The sequence below is a fragment of the Colletotrichum jinshuiense genome, chromosome 3 (genome assembly GCF_051148585.1).
Source record: "Colletotrichum jinshuiense chromosome 3, complete sequence".
Lineage (NCBI taxonomy): Eukaryota > Fungi > Ascomycota > Sordariomycetes > Glomerellales > Glomerellaceae > Colletotrichum > Colletotrichum jinshuiense.
This window is the reverse complement of record NC_139310.1, coordinates 2,546,810-2,559,318: the sequence shown is the minus strand read 5'-3', so window position 1 is coordinate 2,559,318 and position 12,509 is coordinate 2,546,810. Positions and strand designations below refer to the sequence as shown.

Genomic DNA, 12,509 nt, shown 5'->3' with positions numbered 1-12,509 from the left:
TTGGTACGATAGCTCAATTCCAATATCCAACAGAGTGGGAATGACGTGGAAAGCTAGCGGAAGAGGATCCCAGAGCAGAAGAGGCAACTTGAGTTGAGCCGAGGCACAGGCTTGGCAGGCGAATCAAATTACGGCGCAGCGTTGGGCCACCCGTATACTTAAATTGATGGAGCGGGCAAAATTTGAGACGGCGGAGAGTCGCGTCCTGTCGTGGTGAGCCACACCGCGCCACATCTCCTATACCGGATTAGTGTCAGGGATTCCCGCCCAGTCTTGACTTTCAGGTCGAGACGAATCTTAATTCCAGGCCCGATACCCATGTGGTCCGTGCACTACCGTGTCATGGGTCACTTCAGGTGGGGGAATTATGCTGCACGTGTAATTATGTAAGGCATGCAGGGGCCATGACCATCTCCCGACAAGCCGTTTCCAACGGAGCCTCGCGACCTGCAGATGCGGCCATTGGACAGCAACCGCGTCGCAACACTTCAGCCCAGTCCAACAAAGACGCCGTCGAGACTGCATGTAGCAAAACCTGCGCTCCCTATGCAGTCCCAAAGATGACCTACCGGGGCTCCTTGCCTTCGGGGCAGGCCTTCAATGGCCAGCAGCACGTTCCCCAACCGTACCACGACCCTTACGGCAGCGGCAATGGCGACGGCAATGGCCAGAATCCGGCCTACGCAAATGCTGCGTACGGCACTCATGGGCAGGCGCAACCTGCCCATGGCAACTACCATCACTCACCCGCCCCTGGCCCTTCTCCTGTTCTTCCTGCGCCTACGCCGATGAATATGCAAGGCAACGGATATGGGCAGTTTCCTGCCTACGGCGGCACCTTCCCGCCGCCGCAGCAACAGCAACACCACCAACACCAACAGCAGCAGCATCACTACTCCCACCACCAAAGCCAGCAGTCTTTTCCTCACGGCAATGCGATGAACGTACAGTTTGTACCCCCTCACGCCCCGTTCCCTCAAAATACCCAAGCCTCTCGATCTCCCGCGCTTGCACCGGCGCCGACACCGACGCAACCTGTATACGCTGAGTACCAGCCGACACCGCAATCGCAACACCAACCGCAATTCCAACCACATTTCCACCAACCGCCCCATCCTCCACCTCAACAACAGCAACAGCATAGCGCGCAAGCCTTTCCGGCTGTACCTCAGTATGCCCAGTTCTCTCAGCCGACTATGGGCCAAACCCAGAGCGTGCCGATCTTGAACCAGACCTTCGCCGAACCTTCTCATATCCAGCCGAGCCCCGAGCCAACCTTCGCCAACTCACCTGTCGTCCAACCCGCTAGATCTCCCAGCATAGCCAAGAAGTCGCCCGCCATATCCTCGATGAATTCCCCGGCGATATCCTCAAGGGGCTCTCCTGCCTTGTCGGCGAAAGCTAGGTCCTACGATACGACTACAATTCTCATACATGTGGCCGAAGAGTGTTTCGAAAAGGCACGCCGCGGCGTGCAAAGAGTCGCGGCTTCTTCGTCGGAGGAGCAAGTGCGCGAGTATCAAAAGTTGATAACGACCGGACTGGCATGTCTTGAGGCCGCCTTCCAAAGCAACCGGCTGTCCCCGAGACAGGAGGCTAAGGCCAGGCTGAGATATGCGTCCATCTTGTGTGACGAGACGGAGAACCTGCAAGAAGCGGAAACAGCTCTGAGCAAGGGCATCACCATTTGCGACAAGGTTGGTTTCCATCACTTACCCCTCAGGATGTGTTCTGTACTGACTATCCTCTAGCATAGATACGCCGATCTGAAGTACTGTATGCAGTACCTTTTGCTCAAGGTCCTCTTTCAACGAAACCAGAAAGCCGCCTTCATTGCCATTGACAAGAATATTTCGGACTGTCTAACGTGCGTCTCCTAGGCTTCGTATCGGTTTAATGTTGATGAATACGCTGACCGATGACTAGTTTCAAACACATACACTGGGTCTATGCCTTTCGCCTTTTGAAGGCTACCTTCCACGTTCATGCTGGCAGTCCGCCTGACGCTGCAGTGCTGGATAATTTGCGCGCAGTCGCCGTTCTTGCGAGCGAGCGAGGCGATCACGCCATGGTTGTCTTTGCCTCACTTTTGGAAGGCTTATCTGTGTTAAGAACGATCCGTCCTGACACCATTGAACGCGTGCAAACCTGTTTGGCGCAGGCCACCAAGTATCAGCTGGATCCGTCTGTTCAAATACCGCAGCTGGATGTTTTGACACTACTCCTTGATCTTGCTTGCAGCATGCATCAGAAGACACCGGACATCCTGATCCACAAGCTGAGGGCGCTGCAAGCAAAGCTGGATGCCAACCTCGGATCTCAGAGTTGGACGGATTTGAATCCGGAAGTCTTGATACCCATCAAGAAGCACAACGGTACCACTGCGACCCTCAGCGATGATACCTCCTCAATTCTACGAACCGGGTCGTCCGATGGCCCGTACGATTACATTGTTATGACTTTCCTAAACAGACTGGAGATCGTTGTTTTGACGTGAGTCTGAAGCGATGAATCCTTTCTTCCATTGCACTCTTGCTAAAATGACCATAGGTACACTTTCAGCGGCTTGGCCGGCATGTATCGACCTGGTTCAGATCCGAAAAGAAGCCACGAGTTCTGGAAAGAAGGGTTCGATGTGTTAGCAAAATGTGAGTGTCAAAGCGCAACTTGTATGACACATGTTGCTAACAAGTCCAAGGGAACAAAGACATAGCCCCCAGTGTTCCAGCAGCATCTCTGAAGCAGTCCATGGAGCAGTCAAAGTGGAGGACTGAGATATTCTGCTACTTGCAAGTTTTGACGGGGCTTTACTTTGCAACCCACAGCCAATGGTCAAAGGTCGAGCAGTGCGTGGCGCTGTTGCAGCAAGCCATCACGCCAGCTGTGAACGAGATTTTTAGTTTGTTCTCGCTCTATCTTTCTGGTGTCTATCATCAAGGCACTGGCGACCTCGAAACGGCTCTTCTGTTGTTCGAAGACGACAGGTTGAGTGTTGATGCAGGCCAAGGGGGTCCTGGTGGAAGAAAACCCGCCAAACTGGAGCTTTGCATATTGGCTGCGTTGAACCGCATCTGGATCCTCCAAGACTCGTCATATCGGGATGAAATGACATCCACCGACCTGCTGGACCGGCTACGCCCAATGTGTAGTGAGCACCAAGACCCGGACATTCGCACCGCCTTCAATCTTGTCCAAGCAACAGCCCAGACAATGCCGCCTCCTTCAATGCATCAAATCAAGACCAGCATAACAAACTCGTTGAACGGCTCAAAGGTGACAGGGAACACGCATTGCTTAGCTATAGCTCTGAGCATCATGCGATTCAGGTTGTTCGATAACGTGGTGGGTGAACAGGCGCTCAAGAGCGCAAGAGCAGCCTCAACACAGGCGAAACGGAGCGGAAACCTGCTCTGGATGAGCGTTGCGGATGGCATGCTGGCTGACTCTTTTGAAGTTCAAGCACTATTTGCGGATGCAGAGGCAGCACGTCAGACAGCCACGGAATATGCGTCTCACGCATTTACTGGAAAGGAGTAGGCTCGGGTTGAGCGTGGGTTATGTTCACGGCATAGGGACTGGCGTCTGGTAGGGTATTTGGCCTGGCATGAGCTGGTAGTTTGGGAAAGCATAATACCCCCCCCAGTATGTAAATCTGCCCAATGAAGGGGCGGCATCAACTGGGAGATGAAAAACCTTCTGATTCACTCATCAAAATTGGGTTTGAGGAAATGCTGAGCGGTTCGGGTGCGACGTCATGTATTTGAATGAGAGGTGTTGCATTTGCATTATAAATGGTTGACTTGAAGGCGATTATGACGAGCAGGGGTATGAAGTGGACCCTAGTCGCGTCAAGCTGCCCGTGTGCCGCGTCCCATCTGCCGTCTGTCTGATGCAACACCTAAAAAAAAAATCGACCGGGCAGCTCCTAGCCCACTTCCACCTTGCCAACGCCCCATTGCGCTTTGGGGATATCATCGCCAGTCTTTCCAATGCTTCACGTTAATAGCCTTCGCCTTCGACGGCTCGGAACCCCATATATATGTGCGTCCTGCAAATCTTGCCTATCAGCACCATGTAGATCGCGACCGTCCCTATTCCAGAGTGCCGCCTTGGCTAGCGATCGAAGCTACTCGAAAAGCGCAAATGCTCCTGCTGCTCCGGCTGCTCCTGTTGCGAACACCAAACCGTTAGACAAGATATCCGATCAGTCCCCTCGCGCGAGATCGCCTCGCCGCGGTCGAAAGAAGCCTCCTACTGCCCCGAAAACTAAAGAAAACCGAGCCCCTACCCCTCAGATCCCCTCTCAGAAACCCGCTGCGACGACACCCGAAGAGCCGGCGGGACCCGACGTAATACGACAGGTATTCGAGTCTTTAAAGAATCTAGAAGACAGTTATGCTTCGATCAATACGAGGTTGTCGCATGTTCAAGAAGGCACGCGGAATGGAGTCGCCACAGGTGCTGGCGCGGACTCTGGCAATGCACCAAAAACGGAGAAGCTCGACGTATTTGTCAAGCGGCAGACAAGCAAGTTGAGCGGGAGACTGAAGACCATTCGTGGTACTTTGGACGTGCTTAAGAGTGTCTTGAACTCTCAGCAGATTCCACTAGATCACCTCACCAAACGGCCGAGTATCGCAGAGTCCTCGCCAAAAGCCACTGAACCGGACCCAGCTAGCAAGCAAGAATCGTCAACCGCACCGCCCAAACCCACTGACTCTGGAGCTTCAGAAGTAAAGCCGATGTTTCGCAAGGTGGGAGCAGAACGACATGGATCAAAGGTTCAAGCAGCGCGGCCAGGATCACACAAGGCAACCCCCGATTCCCCCTCGCCCTCTGCCTTCAAGCTCGAGAAGTCCAAGCCCGAAAAATGGACATCAATTGCAGGCCGCATGGCGCGAAGTGACAAGGTTTCTCTTGCTGCGGCCGCAATAGCAGCTGTCGGCGCAGCTAGTTCTGCCAATGAACCCTACGCAAGCGCAACCGCCAAATCAGTTGCAAGCAAACCGGCCAAAAGAACCAGAAAGTCTAAGGACCCTGTCAATGTTCAGAGGGTGAAAGCGAACCATCTTGAGTTGGTTCCTGTCGAAATACCGGACGCACCCGAGGTGGCAAAACTCGCCTACGGGTTGGATAGAGTCTTGTTCAACCCCGGAGTTTACCATATGCAAGACCCCCGTTCGCGGGTTTACAACTTCGATCCATACCTGGCCAACATCATGCCTATTAACGAATTCGATTTCAATGCGCTACAGAAGTACGTGACGTCTTCGAAGGACAACACTTTGATTTCGCTTGCGGCCAAGCTCGGCAAAAAGTACAGCGGCTCAACTTCCAGCATGACCCAGATGCTGTCACATTTCCATTATCTACTCTCTGCATGGCGACCGGTCAATGCTGCAAATCTGAGTCGGCAGTTCAACCCAGACTTTACATCCTTCACGCAAATCATGCGTGCTCCGGCCGCTGCCTTCCTTCATCTGCGAGATGATGTATATGCCATCGACGCAGACAAGGAGTACGACACTGCTAGCATTTTAAGTATGCTTGGAAAATCAATGGAAAAGCTGTTGACGCTGCCAAAGGATGAGTTTGAAAGATATCGTCGGGCCAATTCGGACCAGATCACCGAGGAGGAGCGCAATGCCGACGAGGCCTTCCATTTCACCACCATGGGCGATTTCCTTATGCGTTCTCAGCTGGATGCGTACGATCCACGCTTGCCGGGATCCGGCATGTTTGATCTCAAGACAAGAGCCGTCGTTAGTATCCGCATGGATGCTCAGCAATTTCAAAAAGGTCTCGGCTACGAGATTCGCCACCGCTTCGGACAGTGGGAGTCTTTCGAGCGGGAGTACTACGACATGATTAGGGCGGCTTTCCTCAAGTACTCTCTGCAAGTGCGGATGGGTCGCATGGATGGCATTTTCGTCGCCTTCCACAACACCCAACGCATTTTCGGCTTCCAGTATGTCAGCCTGAATGAGATGGACCTGGCCCTCCATGGGACCGAGAACCGAGACCTTGGTGACCAAGAGTTCAAACTGAGTGTGCATCTGCTTAACAAGGTCCTGGATCGTGCTACAGAGCGATACCCGGGTCGCTCTATTCGCCTCCACGTGGAGACGCGACCGACAGACCCACCTTTCATGTACATTTTCGCCAAGCCTGTTACAGGAGAGGAGATTGAAAAAATCCAGACCTCCAACCAGGCCGCCATTGCTGAATACGAACAGCAAATTCTCGGCCTGGCCCAAGAAGAGTCAGAAGTCGAGACACCAGAGTCGGAATCTGAGCAACCGGTCGGCCAAGAGGAAGAGACTATCAGTGTCGACGAGGCTAGGAACCAGCAATGGCAGACGCAAGCCTTCTGGGAAGAAATGCAAGAGAAGGTGGACGAGGCGGTCGAAAATGATGCACTCGGCATTAGTCACGTTCGAGAGGCGATCCAGGATGCTTTGGAGCAGAGCGGTCTGCTAAAGGCCAGGACACCAGAAGAAGCTCGTGGTTACGTTGATGGCCTGCTAGAGGCCCTCACTCGTAACCAAGCTACGGAGGCTCGCGACAACGATGCGAAGGACGAGCAGGAAACCGATACGCCAGCCAACGAAACCGGCATTTCGACTGTCGACTCAGCTCAAGGTGACGGACTAAGCACCCTCCAGGAAGGCAGATCCTCAAGTGGCGAAGCAACTCCGGTGGTCTCTGAAATAACCGAGGCGCAAGCCTCGGAAGACGTCGAGATCAGGTCTGACACAGTCGTCGACAGAAATGATTCCGAATCACGTGGCTCTCGCGATCTCGGCCTCAAGGATCTCATTCTTCGGGTCGCTACTCGTGTCGACGAAAAGCCCGAAGTCGAAGAGGCGGAACTGCCCGAGGATGACGCTGCTTCTGACGTCTCCAAACTCCGAACCTTTGAGCGTATACTTTCCGAGCTGGTGGCTAGGTCCAGACAGTCACAAAGCGACTCGGCACCCTCAGCAAGCCCAGAGACCGAAGACGTCTCTGCGCAGAGCGATCAGGATGTAGAGTCCAGCGAGAAGAGCACGGCGACCTCAACTGAGGCCCTCAAGGATTCGGCCAGCGATGCAGGAGCCCAAGAAAACGAGGAGACAGACACCGAATTGGACATCAGCCAAGGCGAACTCTTGGGAATGGTCCTGACGGTGCGGAACAAGGTCAACGGGCAGTACGCCTCACGACCCGATCCCCAGTTCTCGGAACTGAACTGGTCATTGGAGTACTCCATCGATGAGATACCCACGGAGCGCGCAAAGACAATCTACAAGTCAATCCAGGCAAGACGCAAGAAGGTGCTCAAGCCCGACAAGGGGACAGACCGGGAGAAGACGTGGCACAGCATGTGGCAGGGCAAGCTGGATGAAATGAGCAAGAAGGGCAGGCAGTTCCGGAAGCAGGAAGACGCGAGGGGCCGAGAATCGCCCGTTCACGTCGTCGACCAGAAGGAGCCCCTGACTTGGGATGAGGCCTTCAGTCACCAGGCTCAGTGGAAACCGCTGACGTGGGATGAGCCGAAAGATTCATGAGGGACATGGCATTTAAAAAAAACTGTATCATATTTGTAGACCTACCATATGTAATTCGTGTATAACAGGAGCCGAGGACGTTCGTCACATGTTCTGGCTATTCAACTCTGACTACTCTTGTCCCTCCGCTACTGCTAGCAAGTGTTGAATGCTTCGTCTGTTTCCAAGCAGACTGTAGCTACGGAAGTCACGCTGGCAAGTCTGCTCGATTGTTGTCGCAAAGGGGGGGGGTCACGGTCAAATTTGGCCTCAGTCTTGATGAATTGACCAAATTGCCGGGAAAAGTCACAACGTAATATATGCAGTCACAAGATGGCCAAGCAAAAGTACCAAACAGTCCAGCAGGTTCGAAATGGTTTATGCCCAGTAACTCGGACAAAGTAACCCTTTTATTAAAGCTACCAGGAACACCGAGCCTTGATTGAAGTGGCCGCTAAAATAGCCGGCCTAACTTGGGCGCCATTGTACTATACAAGGTGTAGTCGTGATCATTAAGACTACTCTGCCGCCTGGCGGCTTACTCAATGGCTTGTCCACCTCATCCTCTGGTTTTGCCCAGCGGCCGAATCTGGCGTGGGCTCATCATTGTCATCAAGCCACCACGATCAAGTTCTAAACAGTGTTAGCAATGGCAAACCCGTCTATTCGAAGCGACGACAGACCATTGCAATCTGATACAATCTGGGGGTTTTGACAAATTCTCGCATGGTCCTATCCTGAACGCCCTGCTGTTTTTGGAAATAATATGCCCTACGGTGCCTTTTACAGCGCTGCGACATCGAAGTCACGGCGACTTGTTGAGTTGTACACCGAGTGATGTGTGCCCTGTTCTATCCTTTCATCGCCGAGGGAACCCGGGAGGGTTGAAGCCTGGGGGAGGCATGAACCCAGGCGGGGCAGGAGGCGTCCCAGAAGGACCCCCAGGGGGAACGGGAAAGTTGGGCGGGGGAGCGGCGAAGCCTTGAGGAGCGGGGGGTCCGCTGGGCGGGCGGAATCCAGGGGCGCCTGGGTGGAAATCGGCCGGGTTGTTGTAGCCGTTCTGAACTTGAGGCGGACGGGCAGGCAAGCCGGACGGGGCAGGGGGGAGCACCACACCACGGTTGAGGCCAGGACCGCCCATGTTCTGAGGCGGCGGTACTGCGTTGTACTGTGCAGGTCCTCGCGGCGGGGGTGCAAAGCCGAGAGGGGCTCCGGGGTTGGGTCCCGGGGCCGGCAGGCCGTTTGCGGGGTCGAAACCGGCGGGTGCAACTGGTACGCTGCCAGGAGGTGGCCCGTTGAGAAACGCTGGCGGTACTGCTTGGATTTCCGGGACGATGTTTCTGCTCTTGGCTTGTGCGGCAAGCTCACGCTCTGCCTTGTCACCGTGGCGCTCGCCCTTGCCATCCTTCTTGAAGGCATACTGAACAGAGACCTCTTTGCTGAGAATGTACTGCCCGTGCAAGTTTGCAATCGCCGCATCCGAGCTCTCGAAGTCGGCGTAGGAGATGAAACCGAAGCCTTTGGAGTTGCCGCTGTCCTCTCTTGCGACCTTGGGTAGGTTGACTAGTGGACCGAAGCGCGAGAACGTGTCGTAGAGAATCTTCTCGTCCACCATGCCGTCGAGGTTACCCACGAACAGCTCTGCACCGACCTCCGCCTGCTTCTGCTTATCCGCGCTGGCCTTGTTAACACGCAGCGACTTTCCGTACAGCTTGATGCCGTTCATCACGTTGGCGGCATACTCGGCGTCGCTTGGCGTACGGAACTCGACGAAACCGAAGCCCTGGTGGCTCTGAGTGACGCGGTCGCGGGGCATGTGAATGTTGTGAATTGGGCCCATTTGAAGCATTATCTCGTAAACCATGGCAGGAGTCGCGCGCTCGTCGATGTTACCAATGTAGATGGTCGCATCTTTGTCTTGTTCCCTACGTCGCGTGGTTAGCTCCATCGTACGGATCTTGCAGAAGGGTGTAAAGCTAACCAATGCCTATTTTGCGCCATTTTGAATAATCAGCACTCTTCGTGCAATCTTCGCGACCGGAATGCGATATAAAAAGAAGTCGTGGTAGATCTGGGTATGGGAGGCGAAAGTATCTGTATCCAGGCGTCGAGGCAGACCTGGAAATTTTGGCCTCGTCGTTCAGTCGCGCTCGTCGAAGCTCCAACGGTACGTACCTTATCGTGATATGCCCAGGCCCGATAAGCCTGCTTGCGTGGTTGTTCCGGCCCCACCTATCGCGATTTTTCCGGCTAATGAGAAAAAGTTCAGGTGTAGCTTCCACCGCATCCCCCGATACCCATACCGACGCACGACGAGAACCCGCGAACCCCGGCGAGCACGAATATATCGACTTCGGACAACCCTGACGATTATACCTATCTAATTCCGTCGTCTATCTCTACCGTCAAGATGTTCGCCCTCTCCGAAGAGTCCAAGGTGCGACATACAAACTCCTATCCGCGTCATGCCGCATCGTCTTGAATCTAACCATCGCATTTGCATTTGTAGGAGCGCATCGGCAAGATCATTGAGATCTCCCGCATTGCCATTCACTAGTATGTTCCAGCGAAGACCCAATGTTGATTGGATGTGATGCTGACTTGTTCGCAGCGGCTACCTCCCTCTGGTCCTCTACCTCGGTACGAACGAAGCATCAAAGTGCACAATCACGCGGTCGTCATCATACTGACTTCTTTAGGCTACACCCGCAGCGAGCCCCGACCTGCTTTCATCCGGTACGTTGCTCTGTCATTTTCAAGTCGTTGATCGCATGGCCATGAGCTAACTCTCTGCTAGCCTCATTTCTCCCCTCTCCTAAATAGCACGCGCCCCGGCATCGACTTTATGTACAATATTCAGGCTTCCGACACATGGCAAGGAAAGCCGGCATTTCAGGGTTGACACAATGGATTCCTGGCATAGATGGCCAGGGATTACGGGCCGCGGCCTCAACGAACTGTACAACTAGATATGTAATCAAATGAAACCTCTCTGACGACAACGTGCTTCCTTTGCCACATGGTGCGATCTGGTTTGGGGGGCTTCGAACGGGTGTGATAAGGGTGAGCCTGGGCTATTTAGCGAAATCCGGCACTCTAAGAGAAAGAAAGAAGGGCTCGATTTCGCAGCCGGCAAGCCTGATTTGAGATTGCTGCTGTAGTAAGGACAAAGCCAAGAGCAACCATGAAAACAGGCAGACGTCCTTTTCCATTGGCAGTAACTTTTGGATTGAAGAAAACATCAGATGACACAGCAGCTGTAAGTAAGCGGGCTTGAATGACATGAGAACTCATACACGCGACTGGAACCTGCAATGAAACCAGAGCGGCAAACTCGTAACTGTAAAATCAATGACCAAAATATTTGACCCAGGTGAGCCAATGTTTCAATTCGCCCAGCGCAATCATTGACGTCTTGTCGTTTGTGACGATGACCCGGGATAGGAGGTTGCTGTGGCTGAAGCTCCGAAAATGCAGCGGAGCCGCAATTTTACAAGCTAAAATGACGTAGGATTTTTCAATTATTTTTTTGGTAAGCTGGGTCATCAGCCACACCCGAAGCTTCACTGGAGCTTCTTATAGCTTCGACTCAGAGCCTAAGAGAACCGTTCACCCCCTCATCTGAGCGCGAAAGAAAAAGGGCCAGTCCGAGTTTGAAAGTTTGCAATGTGACGAAGAGTCTCATTTCCATGTCAGAAAGCAAAAATGCGGGCCTCTCACCCGCGCTCGTCGAGTCCGTGGCCGGGCTCTCGGCCGGCTCAGTCGCGACTCTGGTAGTTCACCCACTTGATATTGTCAAGACGCGGATGCAGAGTAAGTCGAGTCGCACTCAACCGTTCGCAACACCCTGAGATGGGCGCTGACAGGACGACGCAGTTCACCGGAGCGCCGCCAACCCTTCAGCACCGCTGACAACCATGTCCCTGATCCGCACCCTCACTCAGAACCCGCACCCCATCGCCTCCCTCTACCGCGGCCTGACGCCGAACCTCATCGGCAATGCCTCGAGCTGGTCCGCGTTCTTCTTCTTCAAGTCCCGCGTCGAGCGCGCCATCGCGTACTGGAGGGTCGGCCCCTTGCCCCCGTCGTCCCGCGGCTCGGGCGCAAACTCGCGGAACCTGGCGAAGGAGGCCCTCACCACGCAGGACTTTTTCCTCTCGTCCGCCCTCGCCGGCGCGCTCACCCAGGTCCTGACGAACCCGGTCTGGGTCCTGAAGACGCGAATGCTCTCCTCCGACCGTTCCGCCGCAGGCGCCTACACGAGCATGTGGGCCGGCGCGAGACTTTTGTACCGCTCAGAGGGGTGGAGGGGCTTCTACCGCGGCCTTGGCGTCAGCCTCATCGGCGTCTCACACGGCGCGGTGCAGTTCGCCGTGTACGAGCCAGCAAAGAAGATGTACTTCGCCGGCAGGAGGCAGAAGGGCGATAACGGAGGCCGCGTGAGCAACGAGGCGACCGTGGTCATCTCTAGCGCCGCGAAGCTGGTGGCCGGGGCGGTGACATACCCCTATCAGGTGCTGAGGAGCCGGCTGCAGAACTACGATGCCGACGAGCGGTTCGGACGCGGGATCCGGGGCGTTGTGGCGCGGATTTGGCAGGAAGAGGGTTTCAGGGGCTTCTACAGAGGATTGATGCCGGGAGTCGTGAGGGTGATGCCTGCTACCTGGGTCACCTTCCTCGTGTATGAGAATGTCAAGTACTATCTACCGCAGTGGGTAGAATAATTCTGTAACGATAGTGTTGGGAGATACCATCTGAACTCGACTTGTAAAACGTGCAAAAGTGCTTCCGAGGTCAGGTTGTGCTGCTTGAACATCAGGGGAAGACCACAGCACAGTATACAAAGTTTAACCCGGCTTTTCTCAGTCAGAACCAAATGTCTAGATTTACATTTTATCCAGTCTGGGTGTTGCTGTTGATGGCTGGCGACCCAGGGGGAATCAAAGAATTCGGATCTCTAAAGACTTCGCGTATTCCCAT

The 12,509-nt window shown here is 54.3% G+C and overlaps 4 protein-coding genes across 4 annotated transcripts; 3 read left to right on the top strand and 1 right to left on the bottom strand.

Annotated features, from left to right (window-relative positions):
- Nucleotides 1-166: 166 nt before the first annotated feature.
- EsH8_III_000716 (uncharacterized protein) lies at nucleotides 167-3,537 on the top strand (the record flags this gene model as incomplete). The annotated part of the gene is made up of 6 exons (XM_083262441.1): nucleotides 167-213; nucleotides 392-1,697; nucleotides 1,752-1,867; nucleotides 1,927-2,493; nucleotides 2,551-2,648; nucleotides 2,699-3,537. The coding sequence occupies 6 exons, from the start codon at nucleotides 167-169 to the stop codon at nucleotides 3,535-3,537; spliced, it is 2,973 nt and encodes a 990-aa protein (XP_083122928.1).
- A 452-nt stretch (nucleotides 3,538-3,989) lies between these two features.
- On the top strand, nucleotides 3,990-7,550 carry EsH8_III_000715 (mitochondrial protein Pet127-domain-containing protein; the record flags this gene model as incomplete). Its single annotated transcript, XM_083262440.1, has 2 exons — nucleotides 3,990-3,998; nucleotides 4,101-7,550. The coding sequence occupies 2 exons, from the start codon at nucleotides 3,990-3,992 to the stop codon at nucleotides 7,548-7,550; spliced, it is 3,459 nt and encodes a 1,152-aa protein (XP_083122927.1).
- An 838-nt stretch (nucleotides 7,551-8,388) lies between these two features.
- Nucleotides 8,389-9,530, bottom strand: EsH8_III_000714 (uncharacterized protein; the record flags this gene model as incomplete). The annotated part of the gene is made up of 2 exons (XM_083262439.1): nucleotides 8,389-9,454; nucleotides 9,511-9,530. 2 exons carry the CDS (start codon nucleotides 9,528-9,530, stop codon nucleotides 8,389-8,391), a joined length of 1,086 nt encoding a protein of 361 aa, XP_083122926.1.
- A 1,688-nt stretch (nucleotides 9,531-11,218) lies between these two features.
- On the top strand, nucleotides 11,219-12,253 carry EsH8_III_000713 (mitochondrial carrier domain-containing protein; the record flags this gene model as incomplete). Its single annotated transcript, XM_083262438.1, has 2 exons — nucleotides 11,219-11,342; nucleotides 11,406-12,253. 2 exons carry the CDS (start codon nucleotides 11,219-11,221, stop codon nucleotides 12,251-12,253), a joined length of 972 nt encoding a protein of 323 aa, XP_083122925.1.
- Nucleotides 12,254-12,509: the final 256 nt, after the last annotated feature.